General features: G+C 46.4%; 1 protein-coding gene across 6 annotated transcripts in view; it reads left to right on the forward strand.

Moving 5' to 3' along the window:
* The window catches only part of ITSN1 (intersectin 1), a 193420-nt gene that overhangs the window by 114463 nt on the left and 54188 nt on the right, over positions 1 to 24769 (forward strand). For 4 of the 6 annotated variants that reach the window (XM_056559559.1, XM_056559560.1, XM_056559563.1 and 1 more), the window contains 4 exons: positions 1030 to 1157; positions 19221 to 19388; positions 20742 to 20965; positions 23108 to 23226. In XM_056559559.1, coding sequence (XP_056415534.1) covers positions 1030 to 1157; positions 19221 to 19388; positions 20742 to 20965; positions 23108 to 23226 — 639 coding nt within the window. The remainder of the gene's footprint in view (positions 1 to 1029; positions 1158 to 19220; positions 19389 to 20741; positions 20966 to 23107; positions 23227 to 24769) is intronic. The other 2 variants (XM_056559561.1, XM_056559562.1) reach the window with 2 other exon arrangements.

Below are 24769 nucleotides of genomic sequence, written 5' to 3' on the forward strand. Positions count from 1 at the left end.
TGGGACAGGGGTTTTGGGTCTGCAGATGTTCAGGTAATTGATCTTATGTGCCAGACCTCTCTAGAGCCGGTTTTCGTCTTTTTTTTGCTTTTTTTCCAGTGGTTTTCTGGTCTCTAACTTCTGTGCTAGTCTTCTGCTGAGGCGTACGCTGCTCTCCCTTGCGTTTTTCTGCCATGTTCCCTTGATTCAGTTGACTCTGGATGGGGTTCTCTTGTTGTGCCCTTTTTTCCATTTTTATTTTCCAGCTGAGCTAGCCTCTGTCTGGTTCTGTGTTCCTTGGAAGTTGATTTCCTACCTCCTTCCGGGATGGTCCATGCCCATCTGGCTTCCTAGTCTACTTTTTCTTGTCTCTCTTTATGGACGTAGGTTAGAGTCTTTGCATAGGATGGTCCCTTCCTTTGGCGTTCTAGTCCATCTCCATGGATGGTGGATCTTCCGGGAGCTCAGTTTCTGGGCCTCTGTTTTCTCTGGCCCGGGGTCTCATCCGCAGACCTTATGGTCGAGTGGGTTCGGTCTCTGCTCTGTTTCCCTTTCTCTGGTGGTTGTTATTTCCACCCTAGGGGACTGCTTTGGTACGTCCCATCAGTATTTGTGTCCCCCAATTAAGAGCGACTGAGAAAAGGAGATTTCTTTTTTTTTTTTGTACTCACCGTAAAATCTCTTTCTCGTAGTCTTCATTGGGGGACACCGCAAACATCCATTTCTTCCTTCTTGTCCAGATACTCTCTTCCGGTTCTTGGGTTTTTATTCAGGATTCTTTTCTAGGGACATGTTTCTTTGTGGCTTCTCCTACTTCTTTGTGACAAAACTGATTACCTCATTTCCAGTGGGCGGGTTTATCCTGCCAGGGAGGAGCCGACTTTTTCTTAGTGTCAGCGTCTCCTAGTGGCAAGAGCATATACTGATCAGTATTGGTGTCCCCCAATGAAGGCTACGAGAAAGAGATTTTACGGTTTGTACAAAAACAATCTCCTTATTAGTTGTTTCCAAAAACTTCAACTTGTGTTACAGAGTAAATGTCTCTTCTAGGAGCTGCGGGAAATGCACAGCAAACAGCAGCTAGAAAAGCAGAAAGACATTGAAGCTGAGAAAATGAGGCAGAAGGAGCAGGAGCGGAAGTTGTTTGAGCTGGAGAAGCAGAAGGAGGAGGCTCACAGGTACAGTTCTCCAGGGGGTTGAGGTTTTTTTGATGGTCTTCTAAGTTTAATTATGATACTGAGCAAATATTGTCATGTGGTGTAGTCATAAATAAACTAAGAATATAGTTCAGGACAGATAGAGAGTCCAGGCATGCTGGTAGTTGTAGTTCTGCAACATCTGTTGCAGAACTACAACTACACGCATTCCTGGACAGTCTGTGAATGATGGGAGTTGTAATTTTGTAACAGCTGCAGGCATACCTAAATCAGGGTTTCCCCACCAGTGTGCCTCCAGCTGTGGCGAAACTACAACTCCCAGCATGTACGGGTGTGTAAGTGCGTTCTGGGAATTGTAGTTTTGCAAAAAAAAAAATACAGTTCATTGACACGGGCGGGGGTTTACAGTGAGTTTCCTGCTGCGAGATTCAGCTGCGGCAAATTTTTTGGGAAACCCACCCGTGTGCATGTACCCTAAAAACACTACACTACACAAAATAAAGAGTAAAACACTACATTTACACACCCTTACACATTTACCCTTTGCCCTCTAATGTCTTCAAAAAGTAAAAACATGTCTAATTTAGGATGCCAACATAAAGTAGACATATTTAGGCTGTTTTTCCCCATCTAAAACTGTCGCACAGAAAGTCGCAGTCTAAATACGTTCAACTTTTTCACAACTTTTTCCTTAGAGGATTTTTAGTATGTGATGCATTCTAGGCTATTTTAGATAATAAAAAGGATTGGTACTGAATAGAGATGAGTGAAGTTACATTGATTCCATTTGTCACAAACTTCGCGGCTCGGCGGTTGCTGACTTTAGCCTGCATAAATTAGTTCAGCTTTCAGGTGCTCCGGTGGCTGAAAAGGTGGATACAGTCCTAGGAGAAAGTCTCCAGCCACCGGAGCACCTGAAAGCTGAACTAATTTATGCAGGATAAAGTCCGCAACCGCCGAGCCGAGAAATTTGTGACTAATCGAATCACTGTAACTTCGCTCATCTCTAGTGCTGAATTTATCAATAGCGACTTTTCAGCAAAAATTTGCTTAGGGTGAAAGTACGCTGAAATGTCAGACCATGCTGGAGCAGGTTTAAATAAAGTCTAAACCGTTGAAATTATCAAGAGCCGTGCAACTTTTAATAAATTAGGTGCGCAAGAGACCGGCCTTGCGCTCTGTAGGTTGGTCTATATTGATCCGGAAAATGGACAACTTTGATAAATCCCCCCCATTGTATATGTGAATCAATGCTAAAGTTTCAAAATTTTCACAACCTTTTGGATTTTTTCACCAAATGGTGTAAGTAATGATGAAAAGTAGAATATGTCACAAACAAACTCTCTGAATGGGACTGATAAGTAAAAGCATCCCAGAGTTATTGATGCATAAAGTGACACAGGTCAGATTTGCCTTGGTCCTTAAGGTCAAAATGGGCTTAGTCCTTAACAATGCAGGATGTATATTTACATCCTGCTCCGGCTCCCGCAAAATATAACGCGGGGTCACGCGGTGACCCCACGTCATATCGGGTCTGTCCCGGCAGCCATCAACGGCTGGGACTCGTGGCTATCACCGATCGCGGCGATGCTCGGTATTAACCCTTCATACGCGGCGATGAAGTGAAACCGAAACCATCTCGGGAGCTCAGTCAGGCTGTTCGGGACCGCTGCGGTGATTTCACTGCGGCGTTCCCAACAGCTTGCAGGACACGAGGAGGATCCCTACCTGCCTCCTGCGTGTCCGATCACTGAATGACTGCTCCGTACCTGAGATCCAGGCAGGAGCAGTCGAGCGGCGAGAACACTGATCAGTGCCATGTTAATTTATGGCAGTAATCACTGTAGGAAATCAGTGTAATGCATGCTATAGTCCCCTATGGAAGCTATAACATTGCGAATAAATGTGATTTAACCCTTTCCCTAATAAATGTCAGAATCACCCCACTTTTCCCATTAAAAATAAAAAAATAAAAATAAACATATTTGGTATCGCCACGTGCGTAAAGGTCCGAACTATAAAAATATATATTGTTAATTAAACCGCACGGTCAATGGCGTACGCGCAAAAAAAAATCCAAAGTCTATAATAGAGTATTTTTGGTTACTTTTTTATGTCATCAAAAAATGAATAAAAAGCAATCAAAAAGTCAGATCAAAACAAAAATGCTATAAACTTCAGATCACGATGCAAAAAATGAGCCCTCCTACCGCCCCATATGCAGAAAATGAAAAAAGTTATAGGGGTCAGAAGATGACATTTTTAAACGTATAAATTTTCCTGCATGTAGTTATGATTTTTTGCAGAAGTCCGACAAAATCAAACCTATATAAGTATCATTTTAATCGTATGGACCTACAGAATAAAGAGAAGGTGTCATTTTTACCGAAAAATGTACTGCGTAGAAACGGAAGCCCCCAAAACTTTTTTCCGTCAATTTTGCGCACAATTATTTTTTTTTTATGTTTCGCCGTGGATTTTTGGGTAAAATGACTGTCACTGCAAAGTAGAATTGGTAGCGCAAAAAATAAGCCATAATATGGATTTCTCTGTCGGCTCTATTGGGGGACACAGACTATGGGTATATGCTGCTGTCTCTAGGAGGTTCGACACTATAGCAACAAGAAAAGTCAGCTCCTCCCAGCAGGATATACCCGCCCACAGGCACCCGAGGTAATCCGTTTTTGCTTAGTGTCTAAGGAGGTAGACACGGTCTGGAGTTCTCTCCAGACCAGGTCTCATATTTTTTATTTTCCTAGTTAGGGAATGTGTTAGCTTTTTTTATTCCTTTTTCTTTCCTGTTTTCAGATGGGTAAGTGGGGGGGAGTGAATTAAAACATCACTTTTAATAAATCCTCTTAAAAGATATATATAGATTATAGTGCTGATATCTTACAAGGGGCTAATGTAAGCCTTCAAATCACAAATAGTACATAACTGTTAAATGAGACAAACATGCTATGTCTCATAAGTCAAGACAACCATTCCAAAATTCCGACGCATTTCGTCCACAATCTGTGGGCTCATCAGGGACAGAATGGGGTAAAGCACAGTGGTGTCAGTATAGAGACAGATTTATCAATATAAGCAATTAGCAAGGAAAGGGACGGAGGATACAGAATCCGTCCCCTTTCAGCACTCAGTAAAATCGCCACAGTGGTCCAATAGTCCTAGGACCAACTGCCCTGCAAGGAAAAAATAGCCTCCTCCGGGTCTGGTCAGCCGGTTTAGGCGATTCAATATTCTCCTGTGCAACCCGCAGTAGCGGGGAGCCGTGCTATCACGCCGGCTACTCAGCACACAGGTTAGTTAGGGAATGTGTTAGCTTTTTTATTCCTTTTTCTTTCCTGTTTTCAGATGGGGACTCAGGAACTTGGTGTTCACTGTTTCCCCATTGCGAGAGGTGGCAGGCATCTTGGATGTACTGTTAACCCCCTCTCACCAACGGTCAGCGTCTGGGGTTGTACCTCATGGGTCCGGGTCCCCCATTTTTCCCTGCTCGTCTCGCTTTTCAAGCCCGGCATGATGCAGGTGAAAAAAAATGCTGACTGAAGACTCCATTAGGTAAGTTCTTCTGACTGAAGGGGAGTATAATCCCCCCTTTTCTTGCAGGTCCTAGGATTCTTCATCCTCTGGAGACCCCCTACTTCAGCCCACTCCTCTTTATTGTTAGCTCCTGAATTGTGGGGAACCCTTTTAGGCAATGGGGCTTAATATCAGTGGTGTAGGACTGTGCAGGTCTTCCTTTTCCTCGGCGTCTTTTCATTCAGACACCGACGCTACTTGGGCAGTTACTTTTATTTACACTGCCGACTTCTCCTGCGCTATCAGTGAGCGCGGCCCCTATCTCCGGCCATGTCGCTCACTGCGCCGGAACACAGCTCTGCTCTCCATGCTCTCCTATCGGCAGCAGTTACCTTCATTTCGGCAGCGAAGCACTGCCAACTCCTCCTGCGCTTCAGTGAGTGCGGCCCCTATCTCTGGCCATATCGCTCACTGCACCGGAATACAGCCCTGCTTTCCGGTCGGCAGCGGCGTGCTGCCGGCGGTGCTTTTTATTATGGGAGCGAGGACGCCATTAGAGCCCGGCCATTTTTCTTTCTCTGGCCGCGGGCCCTTGTCGGGCTTTAGCCCCGCCCACTCATAGCCGTGGGTATCATTTTCTCTCTCCTCTGTATGCGGCCAGTCCCTTCTCTGCCAATCAGTGCTAAGCGCGTGCAGAGGGTTTCTGAGGGCCAATGAGTGGCACCCTTTGGCAAGGCCGGTCTCTCTCTCTTCTCATTGGCTAGGCTTCTTCTCCCTCGCTCTCTCCCCTCAGCTGTGCAGCGCTCCTCACAGCCACTACCTTATTGGGGACACATACACTGAGTGAGCAGTTTCTTGTGGATGGAGTTTCCGATTGGATACATCTTACATGGTGCACTCTTTGTTTTTGGCCATAAGAGACACCTTCCATCTAGTGGACCCAGGCACTTCGGACGTGGCTCCAGAAATTTCCTTTCACAGGGGACAGCACGGATATGCCTGATGTGGTGTACTTATTGGTTTAGGCCATAAGAGACACCTTCCAGCAAAAGGACCCAGCAACTTCGGACGTGGTCCAGAAGTTTCCTCTCATCAGGATCTTCGGACGTAGCTCCAGAAGTTTCCTTTCATAGAGGATCGCATGGATAATCCTGTTGTGGTGTACTCATTGGTTTTGGCCATAATAGACACCTTCCAACTGAAGGACCCAGGAACTTCGGACGTGGTCCAGAAGTTTCCTCTCATCGTGCCCGACCTCTTCCAGGGCTGCCTCACCTCGTTCCCATTCAACTGGAGGACTTGTGGTTGAGGTTTCTGATTCGGCCTCCGACTCAAAGGAACGCACGGATGCCTGATGTGGTGTACTCATTGGTTACGGCCATAAGACACACCTTCCATCTAAAGGACCCAGGAACTTCGGACGTGGCTCCAGAAGTCTCCTTGCTTCGTGCCCGACCGGCACCAAGGCTTTCAGCTCTCAAGCTGAATGATACGCCCTGCTGGTATCCGCCTGGAGGCACCCTGACAAGAATGTTCGAGCGCCATGGACCTCAATGCTAGGTGGACCTCCTTGCCAACTGTGGATCTATCGATCTCCCGCCTCTCTAAGGCGCCTACCCGGCTGATGCGGATGCCTTTAAGGATCCAGCGTACATGAAGGTGGAGACCTTGGCAAACTTTGCCTTTGAGATAGCAGGTTCTTCCTGCTTTTGCTTCAGCCTGGGTGTCAAAGGCCCTTTCGGTGTGGTCTCCCATCTCCGCCAGGGTAGTCTTCAAGATCCCTCTAGAGGATTTGTTTAATCTAGCTATCCGATGCTCTGCAGCTGGAGATTTTCAGTGTTCTGCTTCCACGCGCAGCCACTGTACTGCCTTTGCCACAAGCTACCTGGTAGCCACCGTCCCTCCTTATGGCTTAAAGCCTGGAATGCGGACGCCGCCTTCGGGAAATGAGGCGACGGGCAGAGTAGAGTTCTTTATTACCTCTGATAAGGCTCACAGAACTGCTTTCCGTCGTAAGTCCTCCTTCTGGTTCTGCGGACCTTTGGTACCATCAAGGGGTACCAACAAGGGTCCAGCCAGGTGCTTTCACTGGAAGAGGGCTCCCTCCTTCCGGACCTGCCCCAGAGGTCGGCTATCCTTTCCGGCCGTTTTGCGTCCCCATCAGGCACCCGTAGGCTTTCCTCATTCTGAAGGTCGCCCCCCACCCGCCGACCTTTCTCGGGTGGTTTGTCGCCTTTTACTCTTCCAGGACTCCTAGGTCAGGGATGTGGTAGTCAACGGATACAGGATCGAATTTGCTTTCCTTCCTTGGGATTGCCTTTTTCTTTCCTGGACCCTCCGGTTCCCATTTCTAGCGGAAGCAGTTCGGGGCATGCCCCAGCTCCTTTTTTATCCAGGGGATAATTGTCCCGGTTCCTTCAGGGGAACGTTTTCGAGGTTTATTCCAGCCTCTTTGTGGTCCCCAAGAAGGGCGTTTCTGTTCGCCCACTCTTGGTTTTCGAGTTTCTCAGCCAGCATCTTCTGCCTTCCATCCCGAATGGTGTCTCTCCGTTCGGTGCTGGCGTCCATGGTTCACGGGGAGTTTTCTTCCTCGGTCGACATCAAGGATGCCTGCCTCCACATCTCATTGTTTCCCGGTCATCAGCGGTAGCTCCACTTTGCAGCGAACAGTCATTTCCTATTGTGGCTCTCCTTTTCGGTCTGACCACTTCTCCGCGGACCTTTCACAAGGTCTTGGCGCCTGTGATAGCCCCTTTTACGGACAGCAGTTGTTTCCATGATTCCTTACTTGGACAACCTCCTGATCAGAGCTCCAGCCAGGACCCAGATCCTTGAGAGTCTTAGTCTCAACCTCCAGACCTTTGGCTCACTTCGGTTGGGTGTTCAATCGGAACAAGTCCAACTGTTCTCCTGGGGCTCTAGTTTGATGCGGCCTCTACCCGCTTTCGTTTCCGCCGACCAGTTGGCTGACTCTCTTACCAAGAGTCCGATGACTTCGGCATCCTGCTCCAGATTCCATTCGCTTTTGCATGGATGTCCTGGATCGTTTAGTAGCGGCCATGGAGGCCATGCCTTTTGCCCAGTTTCATCACCGACCCTTCAACTGGTGATTCTCTTCTGGTAGGACAGGTCTCAATTGTCTCTCGACCGCTAGATTGTTCTTGGGGCCTTTGTCCTCTGAGAAGCCCTTTTTCCCCTTCAACATGTTTGGGCCTAGGGCAATTCTTTCTTGGCCTTCTTCTTGGGACATTTCCTTCGGGGCGGAACTCTGGTTCCGGCATCTCGGCGATCTTCATTCCGGACGTTTCTGGGATGGGGTCTTTCTCAGACGGTCCTCAGCCGTCCAAGGCAAGTGGTCCCTTCATCTGGAGGGCCTTGCAGGGACCTGCAACATCTGGGGCGCTCCAGGCGTGGACCTCTGCTCGTTCCACCACAATTAAACTGTTTCCTTCTATTGGTTGGGCTTTTCCCTTCCTTATCTGTTCCCTCCCCTTCCCCTCCTTTTGGGGTCCTAGGCATCTCACAGCAGAGGGCGTTCCCGCCATTCTCGTGGCCCAGACTGGGCCCGGCGGGCATGGTACGTCGTCATGGTCAGGCTCCTGAACGACTTACCGCTGCGCCTTCCCTATAGTCCAGACCTCTGGTATCAGGTCTCCTGAACGACCTCTATTTATCGTCTCTGCCTTGACGGCGTGGCGGTTGAGACAGCGCGTCCGAGGAACCGCGGTTTCTCTTCCCAAGTGGTTCACACCATGCTGAGGGCTCACAAGCCTTCCCCTGCAGAGCTGCCCCTCCTTATCAGTCTCCTTTTTTCCCTTGGGACTTGCTCTGGGTCTTAGATGCCCTGCAAGGCCCCCCTTTTGAACCTCTCAGGGACATTTCTCTTTGCCTCCTTCCCCGGAAGGTGGTGTTCCTTATTGCTGTTCCCTCTGTTAGGAGGGTGTCAGAGCTGGCAGCTCTCTCCTGCAATTCTCCCTTCCTGATTGTATACCAGTAAAAGGCAAAAGTTGGGCCGTTGGTGGCGCTGGTCCTGATGAAAAGAAAGCTCTGTAGACCCTTCTCAGTGTCTAAATGTGGTTTTATTAGCACAGAAAGCAACGCGTTTCTGGTCCGAACTGGACCCTTCGTCTGGCAGTGTGCATACAACATAGTGAACAGATGCGGTTAAAATACATTCCTTACGCAACCATAAAGGTTACGTTCATTTGGCAATTCACAGACATGGTTTACGCAAGTAGCGTGGGTAAGTAGAACATCTGTAGCTGGAACTCGGTCCCGTACGAGTGCATTACTATATCTGCACTAGCCGGCCAGGGCGTCAGTAGCTTACAAGGGCAATCTGATATATGTATGTGTAGGGATTGCCTTACTGGGAAATAGTATCGGCCGGAGATTGATATCCTTTTTAGTTACTGCGGCTGAGGGAGTAAGGCTGATTTGGTAAGCGTAGCTAGAGATGCTCCTGATAGGTCAGGGGGCGGAGACCTATGTCCCGTGCGTATCACTCTGACTATTGAGCTGTCAGAACCCTTAGCGATATGGAGCGGTGGCGGAGTTGAGATGGGGCGGATCTACAAAGGTACTGTACCAGTGCGGGTGAGTCTGCTATCGCACAGCGGGGCGATATGCAGCGGTAGTGGAGTAGAAAAAGGGCGGACCTTTGTTGGAAACGGGGCGATATGCAGCGGTATTGGAAAGGGGGCGATATACATCGGGGCGATATGCGGCAGTGGCAGTGTTGAAAGGGGCGGACCAGTGTTGGAAGAAAATGACACAGAAAAGGGGCAGACCTATTTTGGAACATATACATCGGGGCGATATGCGGCAGTGGCAGTGTTGAAAAGGGGCGGACCAGTGTTGGAAGAAATGACACAGAAAAGGGGCGGACCTATTTTGGAACATGTACATCGGGGCGATATGCGGCAGTGGCAGTGTTGAAAAGGGGCGGACCAGTGTTGGAAGAAAATGACACAGAAAAGGGGCGGACCTATTTTGGAAAAACTAGAAGGGTAGTGTGGCCGGCTTGATTAGAGGAACTATCACGGATTAGGGTAGAAGAGTAGTGTGACCGGCTAGATGTGCTGTGAGGCACCTAGCTAGGTGGACAATGGTTAGAATCTACTGGGTAGGGTATGCAGCAGCCGTATGAGGTTTGTGGTATGGTAGAGATGGGGACAGTATTTTTAGCCCCTATTGGGAAAAAATATATATATGTATTGCCTGGGGTAGGGGAGGGTGGGAATGGTAGTATCCCAGGTTACTCAGGTATGCCGTATGTAGGGCTGTTAGCATATAATACAGTGTGTACAGTATACCGTGTGAGGTATGTAGGACTGTCAGTAGTTGGTGTGGCATACTGGTGATGTGTGAAAGTAGGGATTGAAGGAGCAGGCAGTATTTTAAAGTATTATTTAGGGTGTGTAATAAGGATTACACAAGGATAGTTTCAGAGACTTCGTTGAGTCCAGTAGGCTGGAGAGATCCACACTTGAAAATCCAGAAGACTTCTAATCTCTTCAGTATTTCAAATCTATTCGAACGGGATTTAGGAACATGATCAACAGGGGTAACATTGAAAGGTTTAGCAATCCCTTTGTGGGCCAAGGCACAGTGCCTGGAAAGTCCATGTAAAAGGAATCCGGTCCTTATATTAAACCTGTGCTTATTTATCCTGCTGCGTAACTTTTGAGTAGTCCGCCCAATGTACTGCAGGCCGCAGCAGCATTCAATCAGGTAGATGACAAATTCCGACTCACAGGTAAGATGGTATTTTATCTGGAGGATTTCGTCCGAGGTTTTTGAGCGGAATTCTTGACGGTTATGCATAATTTCAGCACAGCATAGACATCTGGTTTTTCCGCATCTATAACTACCTGGTTTTCCTTTTTGAGTTGGTCTTGGTTGTAGTTGTCTGAGCTGGCTTGGAGCAAGGAGGTTTTTGATGGTGGGGGCCCTACGGAACGTGACTCCTGGATGTTCAGGTAGATTATCACAGAGAAGTTTGTCACTCTCAAGGATGTGCCAGTGTTGTTGGAGAATTTTCTTGATATGATTTGAGGTTGAACTGTAGGTGGTGATAAAGTTGAGTTCCCAATTCTTGGTGGTGGTTCTTTTTGTCTTCGGTTTAAGACAGTCCTCTTGTGTCAGATTTTTTGTTTTTTCGTAGGCGTCAGATAGTAGTTTCGGGGGGTATTTTCTGGCCGTGAATCTTTTCTTGAGTATCCCAGCCTGAGTGCAGAAATCTTTTTGGTTAGAGCAGTTTTTCCTTATTCTCTTGTATTGAGAGTAGGGAATATTCTCAAGCCACTTCTTATGATGCCCACTGGAGAAGTCAATATAGCTGTTAGTATCGACTTTTTTGAAAAAGGTAGAGGTGACGAATTTGCTGTGATCATGTGATATGATCAGGTCTAGGAACTCAATGGATGTATTGCTGGTATGTATGGTGAAGGTAATACCCCAGTGGTTTGCATTTAGGTGTTCTAAGAGGTAGTTGGTAGATGTTTCTGGACCTCGCCAGATGAAAATTAGGTCATCGATGTACCTCCGATAGAGAATGATGTTCTCCATGATGTTGCTGTGGCCCCATATATGTTCCATTTCAAACGCCCCCATAAATAGATTGGCGTAGGCCGGCGCCACCTTGGCCCCCATAGCGGTGCCCTTCTGTTGATGGTATATTCCGCCGTCATACAGAAAGAAGTTGTTTTCCAGTATAAACTGGAGACCTTCCAATAGGAACTCTCTCTGGGGTGTGGTAATTTCTTTATCTTCAGTGAGAAAAAATTCCACAGCCTTCAGTCCAAGTTGATGGTCAATATTGGTGTATAGCGACGTGACATCACAGGTGACCATGGTGTAGGAGGAATCCCATGGAATGGAGGAGAGCTGTTGTATGAGTTGAGTGGAGTCCCGGAGAAAACTCTGAAGGTTTACAACATATTTCTGCAGGTATAGATCGATAAAGTGGGCAAGGTTACTGGTGGGTGAGCTAGTGCAGGCGATGATGGGTCTACCTGGCGGTTTTTCCAATGACTTGTGTATTTTTGGTAAGTAGTAGAAGTAGGGTTTATTCTGATTATTAACAGTAAGGAATTGGTGTTCTTGTTTATTGAGGATCCTATCATCCAGGGCCCTCTGGAAGAGTGATGTGAGCCCTTTTTGTATTTTTGGGAAGGGATCTATGGATGTCTTCCCATAGAACTCATGGTCGGATAGAATACGCATGGCCTCCTCCTGGTATTGCGGGAGATCAAGAATAACCAAGCCTCCTCCTTTATCTGCTGACCGAAAAACTAGATCGTGGTTTTTCTGGAGACCTTTTAATGCCTGTAGTTCCTCTTTGTTCAAATTGGAGCGGGTGGATGGTCTCCTCTTGTTTTTGGGAAGTGATTTTAGCTCCTGGGATACCAGTTCATAGAAGGTATTGATTTGATGACCTTGGGATTGGATGGGGTAGAAAGTAGAGGGGGCACGCACCGATTGGTGTTTTATTGGATCATCATTGCTCTGGTCGCAGGAGGTGGAGGCTTGATGTATCGTATTCTTGTTCTTCAAGATGTTAAAATGCCTCTTGAGGGTGAGTTTGCGTATAAATCTCTGAAGGTCCAGAAAAAGTTGGAACTGATCTGACTGGTATGTTGGGCAGAATGAGAGTCCTCGTTTTAGGAGGGATATCTCATAAGGATTCAACTTGTATTGAGATAGGTTGAAAATCTGTACTGTTTCTTCTGTGGTATTAGAGGGATCAGCAGTTAATGCTGTATTCTTCCTCTTTTTACCTCCTCTGCTCCCTCTAATTCTTTTTTTCTTTTTTGTGTCTTTGTCTGAGGTTTCCGAGGTTCGAAGATGGGGGCCATGGGTGTCCGAGGAGGAGGTGGATGGCAGTCCTGGCCAACCTCTAAAAAAGGAATGGACTCTTGGCAGGGTTCTGTGGTGCCGAGAGGTGTCGGATGGTGATCCGGATTTATAGACATATTGGTAGTTGTTGCACTCTTTAGGAAGGGAACCAGTGTGGACTGGTTTCCAGTGTTATCCACCACAACGATATTTAGGTCCTGATTCGGTATTAGAGTGCTGGTGGGGTCTGGAAAGTCATAGACTGAAAGGTCCAGCAGTTGGTTGATGGTGTTGTTTGGGCTATTTATGCTTCTATCCAAAGTGGTATTCAAATTTGTCGGGGAGCTCGTGCTGGCTATTTCATTCTTTTGAAGGATGGCTTCATATTTTTTCTTGAAACTAAGTCCGGCTTGTAAAAGCTTCAGCATTGGTGTATGCGATTGTTCCGGTGTTACAGTTTCACATTGGAGGTTAGTATTAATATCTTGCTTCTCAGGGGTTTTTATCTCCCCAGTTCCCTCTTTGTCGCTGTTGTTAATAGTGGCAGGTTCCTTGTCGGAGGACACTAGCGCACCAGCGGTCTCCTTTTGGATAGTAGGTTCCATTTTTGTCGTTTTCAGTTGTTTTGATTGTTGCTCATTGATGTCAGATGTTTCCCTTTTTCTTTTAAAGTTGCTATTTAAAAAGGATTTTGTATGTCCTTCTTTTTTGTGAGAATGAGTTCTAGAGTGGAGTCTGTCTCTAGGGTTATGATTTTTATGATTTTTGTTGTGTGTGTTTTTTGAGTACATGGTAGTGGCACTGTATGTTTTTGATGTGGCCTGGGTAGGGTTGGCAATGGGATGTTGGCAAACTTCCTCTGATGGATACTGGTTGTCAGGCGGTTTGTTGGATAGAGATGTATTCTCTCTCCAATCCCAAGGGTCTCCCCTTAGGTAATCGCCCCTATCCCTATTTAGTTTTTTGACTTTTTTATCTATGATCTCAGTTTCTAGTTTGGTAAGTCTACCAGTAATATTGTGGTTAATATAGAGGAAATCATGGTGCAGACGGAATTTTTTGAGTTTTCCCACAGTTTCCTCTATATGAGAATTGGCATCAATGCACAGTTTTTGTCTTTTCTCAACAAGCATACACAGCATATTAAAAGTACTATTGTCCATTAATTTGTACCATTCTTGAGAATACACTTCGTCGTCAACAAAAGTGGGTTTGAACGTTAGTCTAAGTCCCCTCGGGGTGATTTTCTCAGTCAGATAGATGTGGAGGAAAGAAACATCTACCTGATGCTGGAGTTCTGTCTTAAGTAGTTGTTCCAGAGAATTGAAAAGTTCTGTCATAGTCTTAGTTTCTACGTCTGAAAAAATACGATCCTCAGAGGTCGCCGCGGTGGTGTTGCTTCTGCGGGTAGCGGTTCCTCTGGTTAGTCTGCTTATTTGTTGTTCACGCAGGCCAATCCTGTTCTTATAGTAATCCATAGTTTGTAGGGACCTTCACTTAGGGTCAGCAATTCCAGAGCTTCAGCTCAAACCGGTCGAATATAGAACCCACCGTGGTACATATAGAAAGTAGAAGAAAAAAACAGGGATATGCGCCCCTAGTGAAGGATGTTTATAGGTGAGATGAAAACAATTTAAGTTGTAACACTCACCTATTTTCGTTGTGCTGAGAGCACAACATCTGTGATAGCCTTAGGTGATGTCTCAGGTCTGCAGCCACGGTCCTCTTTGAAGAACAAGAATACGATACATCAAGCCTCCACCTCCTGCGACCAGAGCAATGATGATCCAATAAAACACCAATCGGTGCGTGCCCCCTCTACTTTCTACCCCATCCAATCCCAAGGTCATCAAATCAATACCTTCTATGAACTGGTATCCCAGGAGCTAAAATCACTTCCCAAAAACAAGAGGAGACCATCCACCCGCTCCAATTTGAACAAAGAGGAACTACAGGCATTAAAAGGTCTCCAGAAAAACCACGATCTAGTTTTTCGGTCAGCAGATAAAGGAGGAGGCTTGGTTATTCTTGATCTCCCGCAATACCAGGAGGAGGCCATGCGTATTCTATCCGACCATGAGTTCTATGGGAAGACATCCATAGATCCCTTCCCAAAAATACAAAAAGGGCTCACATCACTCTTCCAGAGGGCCCTGGATGATAGGATCCTCAATAAACAAGAACACCAATTCCTTACTGTCAATAATCAGAATAAACCCTACTTCTACTACTTACCAAAAATACACAAGTCATTGGAAAAACCGCCAGGTAGACCCATCATCGCCTGCACTAGCTCACCCACCAGTAACCTTGCCCACTTTATCGATCTATACCTGCAGAAATATGTTGTAAACCTTCAGAGTTTTCTCCGGGACTCCACTCAACTCATACAACAGCTCTCCTCCATTCCATGGGATTCCTCCTACACCATGGTCACCTGTGATGTCACGTCGCTATACACCAATATTGACCATCAACTTGGACTGAAGGCTGTGGAATTTTTTCTCACTGAAGATAAAGAAATTACCACACCCCAGAGAGAGTTCCTATTGGAAGGTCTCCAGTTTATACTGGAAAACAACTTCTTTCTGTATGACGGCGGAATATACCATCAACAGAAGGGCACCGCTATGGGGGCCAAGGTGGCGCCGGCCTACGCCAATCTATTTATGGGGGCGTTTGAAATGGAACATATATGGGGCCACAGCAACATCATGGAGAACATCATTCTCTATCGGAGGTACATCGATGACCTAATTTTCATCTGGCGAGGTCCAGAAACATCTACCAACTACCTCTTAGAACACCTAAATGCAAACCACTGGGGTATTACCTTCACCATACATACCAGCAATACATCCATTGAGTTCCTAGACCTGATCATATCACATGATCACAGCAAATTCGTCACCTCTACCTTTTTCAAAAAAGTCGATACTAACAGCTATATTGACTTCTCCAGTGGGCATCATAAGAAGTGGCTTGAGAATATTCCCTACTCTCAATACAAGAGAATAAGGAAAAACTGCTCTAACCAAAAAGATTTCTGCACTCAGGCTGGGATACTCAAGAAAAGATTCACGGCCAAAAAATACCCCCCGAAACTACTATCTGACGCCTACGAAAAAACAAAAAATCTGACACAAGAGGACTGTCTTAAACCGAAGACAAAAAGAACCACCACCAAGAATTGGGAACTCAACTTTATCACCACCTACAGTTCAACCTCAAATCATATCAAGAAAATTCTCCAACAACACTGGCACATCCTTGAGAGTGACAAACTTCTCTGTGATAATCTACCTGAACATCCAGGAGTCACGTTCCGTAGGGCCCCCACCATCAAAAACCTCCTTGCTCCAAGCCAGCTCAGACAACTACAACCAAGACCAACTCAAAAAGGAAAACCAGGTAGTTATAGATGCGGAAAAACCAGATGTCTATGCTGTGCTGAAATTATGCATAACCGTCAAGAATTCCGCTCAAAAACCTCGGACGAAATCCTCCAGATAAAATACCATCTTACCTGTGAGTCGGAATTTGTCATCTACCTGATTGAATGCTGCTGCGGCCTGCAGTACATTGGGCGGACTACTCAAAAGTTACGCAGCAGGATAAATAAGCACAGGTTTAATATAAGGACCGGATTCCTTTTACATGGACTTTCCAGGCACTGTGCCTTGGCCCACAAAGGGATTGCTAAACCTTTCAATGTTACCCCTGTTGATCATGTTCCTAAATCCCGTTCGAATAGATTTGAAATACTGAAGAGATTAGAAGTCTTCTGGATTTTCAAGTGTGGATCTCTCCAGCCTACTGGACTCAACGAAGTCTCTGAAACTATCCTTGTGTAATCCTTATTACACACCCTAAATAATACTTTAAAATACTGCCTGCTCCTTCAATCCCTACTTTCACACATCACCAGTATGCCACACCAACTACTGACAGTCCTACATACCTCACACGGTATACTGTACACACTGTATTATATGCTAACAGCCCTACATACGGCATACCTGAGTAACCTGGGATACTACCATTCCCACCCTCCCCTACCCCAGGCAATACATATATATATTTTTTCCCAATAGGGGCTAAAAATACTGTCCCCATCTCTACCATACCACATACCTCATACGGCTGCTGCATACCCTACCCAGTAGATTCTAACCATTGTCCACCTAGCTAGGTGCCTCACAGCACATCTAGCCGGTCACACTACTCTTCTACCCTAATCCGTGATAGTTCCTCTAATCAAGCCGGCCACACTACCCTTCTAGTTTTTCCAAAATAGGTCCGCCCCTTTTCTGTGTCATTTTCTTCCAACACTGGTCCGCCCCTTTTCAACACTGCCACTGCCGCATATCGCCCCGATGTACATGTTCCAAAATAGGTCCGCCCCTTTTCTGTGTCATTTCTTCCAACACTGGTCCGCCCCTTTTCAACACTGCCACTGCCGCATATCGCCCCGATGTATATGTTCCAAAATAGGTCTGCCCCTTTTCTGTGTCATTTTCTTCCAACACTGGTCCGCCCCTTTCAACACTGCCACTGCCGCATATCGCCCCGATGTATATCGCCCCCTTTCCAATACCGCTGCATATCGCCCCGTTTCCAACAAAGGTCCGCCCTTTTTCTACTCCACTACCGCTGCATATCGCCCCGCTGTGCGATAGCAGACTCACCCGCACTGGTACAGTACCTTTGTAGATCCGCCCCATCTCAACTCCGCCACCGCTCCATATCGCTAAGGGTTCTGACAGCTCAATAGTCAGAGTGATACGCACGGGACATAGGTCTCCGCCCCCTGACCTATCAGGAGCATCTCTAGCTACGCTTACCAAATCAGCCTTACTCCCTCAGCCGCAGTAACTAAAAAGGATATCAATCTCCGGCCGATACTATTTCCCAGTAAGGCAATCCCTACACATACATATATCAGATTGCCCTTGTAAGCTACTGACGCCCTGGCCGGCTAGTGCAGATATAGTAATGCACTCGTACGGGACCGAGTTCCAGCTACAGATGTTCTACTTACCCACGCTACTTGCGTAAACCATGTCTGTGAATTGCCAAATGAACGTAACCTTTATGGTTGCGTAAGGAATGTATTTTAACCGCATCTGTTCACTATGTTGTATGCACACTGCCAGACGAAGGGTCCAGTTCGGACCAGAAACGCGTTGCTTTCTGTGCTAATAAAACCACATTTAGACACTGAGAAGGGTCTACAGAGCTTTCTTTTCATCAGGACCAGCGCCACCAACGGCCCAACTTTTGCCTTTTTCTTGTTATTTACACTGCTGGGACATCACCTTTGCTCCAGAGGACCGTGGCTGCAGACCTGAGACATCACCTAAGGCTATCACAGATGTTGTGCTCTCAGCACAACGAAAATAGGTGAGTGTTACAACTTAAATTGTTTTCATCTCACCTATAAACATCCTTCACTAGGGGCGCATATCCCTGTTTTTTTCTTCTCCTTTCTGATTGTATACCAGGACAAGTTGTTTTGTTTTCCGTCCAGGTCTGTCGTTCGTACCTGATATGGTTTTGACTTTTTCATCTCAATGTGGACATCGTCCTTCCGTCCTTTTTGTCCGGCCCCTTCTCATCCCTGGAAACGTTTGTTCCACTACCTGTTGTGGTCGTTGTCCAAGACAACCATTTTGGGAGCTTACCGCTGCAAGGGGAAGATCCCACCCTTCAGGGTTTCGTTCATTCCATCAGTTTTTCGGGGCATCCTGGGCCTCCGCTACGTGGCTTCGACCTTGCAGTTCTGCGAGGCGTCCACGTGGTCGTCTTTGCACACTTTTTCAAGGTGCTACCAGATTCATGCCCTCGCATCAGCTGATGCTACTCTGGGCCGTAAGATGTTGCAGGCGGTGATGGTCCAACCGTCCATCTGTCTGATTCCTTACCCACCCAAGGGACGACTTTGGTACGTCCCATAGTCTGTGTCCCCCAATGGAGCCGATAGAGAAAAGGAGATTTTTATGCTTACCGTAAAATCTCTTTCTCGAAGGATCCATTGGGGGACACAGCTCCCACCCTGTTCTGGTGTTTTTATTTGTCATCTGTCCGAGGGTGTGCTCAGTTACCTTTTCTTCTGATTGCTCGGACAGTCTGTGGCTTTTTTCTCTTGACCTGTCGGTCTTCTTCTATTGCTCTGGGACTAAAACTGATTACCTCAGGTGCCTGTGGGCGGGTATACCCTGCTGGGAGGAGCTGACTTTTCCTGTTGCCATTGTGTCAAGCCTCCTAGAGACAGCAGCATATACCCATAGTCTGTGTCCCCCAGTGGATCCTTCGAGAAAGAGATTTTACGGTAAGCATAAAAATCTCCTTTTTTAGGTGGAAAATTGAAAGGGTTATGATTTTAAAAAAGGTAAGAAGGAAAAAACGAAAATACACATATTGAAAAACGCTGAGTCGTTAAGGGGTTAAACATTGATATGAGCAATATGGATAGGCTGTCTGCTGTCCGTGCATCCTGGGAATTGTAGTTTTTCAACAGCTGGAGGCGCCCTGGTTGGGAAACACTGTCTTAGCCTAATGTCATCGTGTAGCCCTGGCTGGAGACAGTGTGAACTATTTTCTTATATTTTGTAGGAATATTTACCTCTTTATAAGTAACTGTAAATAAATATCCAGTAGCATTGTATTTCATACCTTCTTGTCATATAAATGAATATTATATGTATGTTTGTTATTTAGGCTGATACCTGAGAGCGATAGTGACAGTACAGAACTAGTCTGTCCAGATAGAGAACCAGACCAGCCACGTCAAGCAGCCAAGTGTGAGCCCAGGGTAGAGAGACGCTTTAGCTTAACCTCCTTGAGAAACATGTTCTTCTTATTTAGATACTTGTGTTATCAGCAAAGGTACAGAAATTTTCCCAACCAACCTAATTATGTTTCAGTCTGGAATAATGTCCTAGTTTAGACCAAAGGGGTTTTCCAGGAATAGAAAAACTGTTAATTTCTTCCACAAACAGCACCACCCCTGTTCTCAGGTTGTGTGTGGTATTACAACTTTGTCCAATTTACTTTAATGGAATTGAGCTACAATGCTACACACAACCTAAGGAAAAGGGGTGATGCGGTTTTTGGAAGAAATCAGCTGTTTTTCTAATTCTGGATAACCCCTTTAGCCAAGCTTTAACAGACAGGATCGATTTATTATTATAGTAATTAAAGGGGTACTCCATTGGAAAAAAATGTTTTCTAAATCCACTGGTTCCAGAAAGTGAAACAGATTTGTAAATGACTTCTATTAAAAAAATGTAATCCTTCCAGTACTTATCAGCTGCTGTATGATCCACATCTTTTCTGTCTGACCACAGTGCTCTCTGCTGACACCTCTGTCCATTTTAGGAACTATCCAGAGCAGGAGCAAATCCCCATAGCAAACCTATCCTGCTGTGGACAGTTCCTGACATGGAGAGAGGTATCAGCATAGAGCACTGTGGTCAGACAGAAAGGGAATAAAAAAAAATGAACTTCCTGTGGATCGTACAGCAGCTGATAAGTACTGGAAGGATTAAGATTTTTTAATAGAAGTAATTTACAAATCTGTTTAACTTTCTGGCACCAGTTGATTTAAACTAAAATGTTTTCCAATGGAGTACCCCTTTAATACTATGATTTACTGATTTAAAATAGCCCCTAGATCCCAGGTCTCCAAACTGTGGACCTCCAGCTGTTTGAAAACTACAACTCCCAGCATGCCCGGACAGCCAGCGGCTGGGTGTTGTAGTTTTCCAACAGCTGGAGGTCCACAGTTTGGAGACCACTACCATAGATTCTAAAATTAGAGTTGATCTCTGAATATCTCTTTACCTCAGGGATAAGCAGCTGCACAGTGTCTGGCAACCACTTATCTCTCCACCAGAACAAGACGAGTAGAGTAGAATGTTATTTTTATGTTTTAGATTTAAATTATTGAATGTTGGACAAATGTGGGAATGTCCATAAAGGGGTTATCCAGGATTAAAAATCAAAACATAGCTAGTTTCTTCCAAAAACGGCGCCCTCCCCTGTCATCAGGATGTGTGTGGTATTTCAACTAGGCTAAATCTACTTCAATGGAGCCGAGCTGCAATACCACACACAAACTAAAAATAAGGGTGGCACTGTTTCTGGAAGAAAGCAGCTTAGTTGCATGACCCCTATAAAAGAGTGATATTTGCCCGTGTATTCATTTTTTCTGGCTTTCTCTCTCTCTGTATCCTTCAGGCGGGCGCAAGAGCAGGAAAAGCAATGGCAGGACCGGGTGCAGCAGGAAGAGGAGCCACCGAGGCACAAAATCCTGCAAGATGAGGAGAAGCTGAAGAGGGGGGAAACTTTAAAGAGGACGGAGGAGGAGAGACGAATGGAGATTCAGGAAAAATCCAGCAAATTTTTCCAGCAGCCGCCTGAACTAATGAAGCCTGGAGGACAGGTCCCCTGGACAGGTACAGGTGTGTGCTGGGGGCTTAGCCTTAGCTAAACCAGGGTGCCTCCAGCTGTTGCAAAACTACAACTTCCAGCCAGCATGCTGGCTGGAAGTTGTAGTTTTGCAACAGCTGGAGGCACCCTGGTTGGGAAACACTGATTCAGGTTGGGTTCACATCAGCATTATTATTTTCCTTTACTCAATTCCACTTAATAATTTAATTAACAGAAATAATCTCCGATATCCTCAGTTGTCATCAGTTCCGCTTAATTTCTGTTATTATAACAGAAAAATATATAGATATATATATCAGAAATAATGTACATTCTACCGTACGTTAGCAATTTAACGTTGAAGTCTATGGTGACGGATGTAGTCTCTGGTAGCCTCTGTTATTTTTATATCCGTACATACACGCTACTGAGCATGCTTTAAAAAATAAAATAAAAAAGCATGGAAATGGTTAAAAAATAACTGATATTGATGGGGATAAATGGATGTTTTAACATATAACGGATGTTAACGGTCAGTTATTTTTACATTTAATTTTAACAAAATATTTTAATATAACTGACCATTAACATCACTTTCAGATCCGTTATGAATGACCTTCATTATGTGACAATAACGGACGGTTCATAACGGATTTTCCCAACGCTGATGTGAACACAGCCTTAAAGGGGTACTCCACTGGAAAACATTTTTTTTAAATCAGCTGGTGCCAGAAAGTTAAACAGATTTGTAAGCTACTTCTATTTAAAAAAATCTTAATCCTTCCAGTACTTATAAGCTGCTGTTTGTTCCCAGGAAGTTCTTTTCTTGTTGAACTTCCTGCAGTCCTCTCTGCTGACACCTCTGTCCATGTCAGGAACTGTCCAGAGCAGGATAGGTTTGCTATGGGGATTTGCTCCTACTTTGGACAGTTCCTAAAAGGTGTCATCAGAGAGCACTGTGGTCAGACTGAAAGGAAATTCAAAAAGAAAAGAACTTCATGTGGAGCAAACAATACAGCAGCTGATAAGTACTGGAAGGATTAAGATTTTTAAATAGAAGTAATTTACAAATCTGTTAAACTTTCTGGCACCAGTCTATTTAAAAAAAAATGTTTTCCAGCGGAGTACCCCTTGCCGGTCATTAAAAAAAAATAAAAACACACACAAAAAGTTTTTATTGGTTGGGGTCTCTACACTGAGACCATGGCCAATAAAGACTTTTGACATGTCTGGTTATGTCCATATTTGCTGAATTTTTGTGTGTATATACAGTGGTTGTTGAGGGATCTGTGCAATGTAAAGTATAGGACAGTGGTCTCCAACCTGCGGACCTCCAGATGTTGCAAAACTACAACTCCCAGCATGCCCGGACAACCAATGGCTTTCCGGGCATGCTGGGGGTTGTAGTTTTGCAACATCTGGAGGTCTGCAGGTTGAAGACCACTGGTATAGGAGGTTATACAGTACTCTCCTGTCCCCGCCGCTCCAGACCCATCACCGCTGCCCTGGATGTCGCCCTCCATCGCTGTCGCCACGTCCCCTCACCGTCTCTTCATCGCCGTCATCACATCGCTGCGCACGCCGCTCTTATTGGATGACGGGACGGCGTGCGCGATGACGTGATGACGACGATTGAGAGTGCCGGCGTTGCAGGGGATCCCGAATAGGACGGTCCAGAGCGTCGGTACAGCGGACCACACGTGGCACCTCAAGCGGCTATCTGGCAGCAGCTGAAGCAGTCTGCGCTGCCGGATAGCCGTTTATGCGATGGCCCCGACATAAAAAAGCATCGTATGTTGATGCTGCCTTCAACATGCGATGGCCTCTGAGAGTGATCGTATGTTGAAATGATCGTATGTCGGGGCCATCATAGGTCGGAGGTCACTGTATAAATATCTCCATTGATTAATATATATATCCATTAAGACCTATGGAGGTTGCATGGGAACAATTTACACAGACTTGTTTATATTGTTTGCACCAGTGGCTTAGATTCTTGACTTTACATGCAATAAAATAAATTCTGCAAATGTATGTCCCTTTAGTTCTAACCATGGGAGCCATGTGCACAAAATGATTACCCCTTTTGTCTACCTGTCCTTCATAACAATAAACATCAAGAAACGGAGCATATATTACAGCCCAGTTTGATGTGTTTTTTTTTGCCCCGGCAGAGAAAGCGCCACTAACAATCTCTCAGGGGGACGTGAAGGTTGTGTATTACCGAGCACTCTATCCTTTTGATGCAAGAAGTCATGATGAAATCACTATCCAGCCCGGGGATATTATCATGGTAAGCTCTACAGTAGTTGCACCACGTACCGTATATACTCGAGTATAAGCCGACCCGAGTATAAGCCGAGACCCCTAATTTCAACCCAAAATCCCAGGAAAAGTTATTGACTCGAGTATAAGCCTAGGGTGGGAAATACCTCATCCCCCCCTGTCATCATCCAGACCCGTCATTAACATCCTCATCATCATCCCCTTGTCATCATCCCACACATCCCCCCTTCATCATCCTCTTATCATCCCACACATCCCCCCTTCATCATCCCCTTATCATCCCACACATCCCCCCTTCATCATCCCCTTGTCATCATCCCACACATCCCCCCTTCATCATCCCCTTATCATCCCGCACATCCCCCCTTCATCATCCCCTTATCATCCCGCACATCCCCCCTTCATCATCCCCTTATCATCCCACACATCCCCCCTTCATCATCCCCTTATCATCCCGCACATCCCCCCTTCATCATCCCCTTATCATCCCGCACATCCCCCCTTCATCATCCCCTTATCATCCCACACATCCCCCCTTCATCATCCCCTTATCATCCCGCACATCCCCCTTCATCATCCCCTTATCATCCCACACCCCCCCCCTTCATCATCCCCTTATCATCCCACACATCTCCCCTTCATCATCCCCTTATCATCCCGCACATCCCCCCTTCATCATCCCCTTATCATCCCACACCCCCCCCTTCATCATCCCCACCCCCCTTCATCATCCCCACACCCCCCCTTCATCATCCTCTTCTCATCATTCGCCCTCAGTGGTCTTCAACCTGCGGACCTCCAGAGGTTTCAAAACTACAACTCCCAGCAAGCCCGGGCAGCCATCGGCTGTCCGGGCTTGCTGGGAGTTGTAGTTTTGAAACCTCCGGAGGTCCGCAGGTTGAAGACCACTGCGGCCTTCAACATCATCCAGCCCCCTCTCACCCCCCTTTAGTTCTGAGTACTCACCTCCGCTCGGCGCTGGTCCGGTCCTGCAGGGCTGTCCGGTGAGGAGGTGGTCCGGTGGGGAGGTGGTCCGGTGAGGAGGTGGTCCGGTGGGATAGTGGTTCCGGGCTGCTATCTTCACCGGGGGCGCCTCTTCTCCGCGCTTCCGGCCCGGAATAGAGGCGTTGCCTTGACAATGACGCAGAAGCACCTATGCGTCGTTGTCACGGCAACGTGACTATTCTGAGGCCGGGCCCGAAGCGCTTAGAAGAGGCCTCCCCGGTGAAGATAGCAGCCCGGAACCACTATCCCACCGGACCACCTCCTCACCGGACAGTCCTGCAGGACCGGACCAGCGCCGAGCGGAGGTGAGTACTCAGAACTAAAGTGGGTGAGAGGGGGCTGGATGATGTTGAAGGCCGCAGTGGTCTTCAACCTGCGGACCTCCGGAGGTTTCAAAACTACAACTCCCAGCAAGCCCGGACAGCCGATGGCTGCCCGGGCTTGCTGGGAGTTGTAGTTTTGAAACCTCTGGAGGTCCGCAGGTTGAAGACCACTGCGGGTGGGGGAGTTCACTCGAGTATAAGCCGAGGGGGGTGTTTTCAGCA

The sequence above is a fragment of the Hyla sarda genome, chromosome 2, assembly GCF_029499605.1.
Source record: "Hyla sarda isolate aHylSar1 chromosome 2, aHylSar1.hap1, whole genome shotgun sequence".
NCBI lineage: Eukaryota > Metazoa > Chordata > Amphibia > Anura > Hylidae > Hyla > Hyla sarda.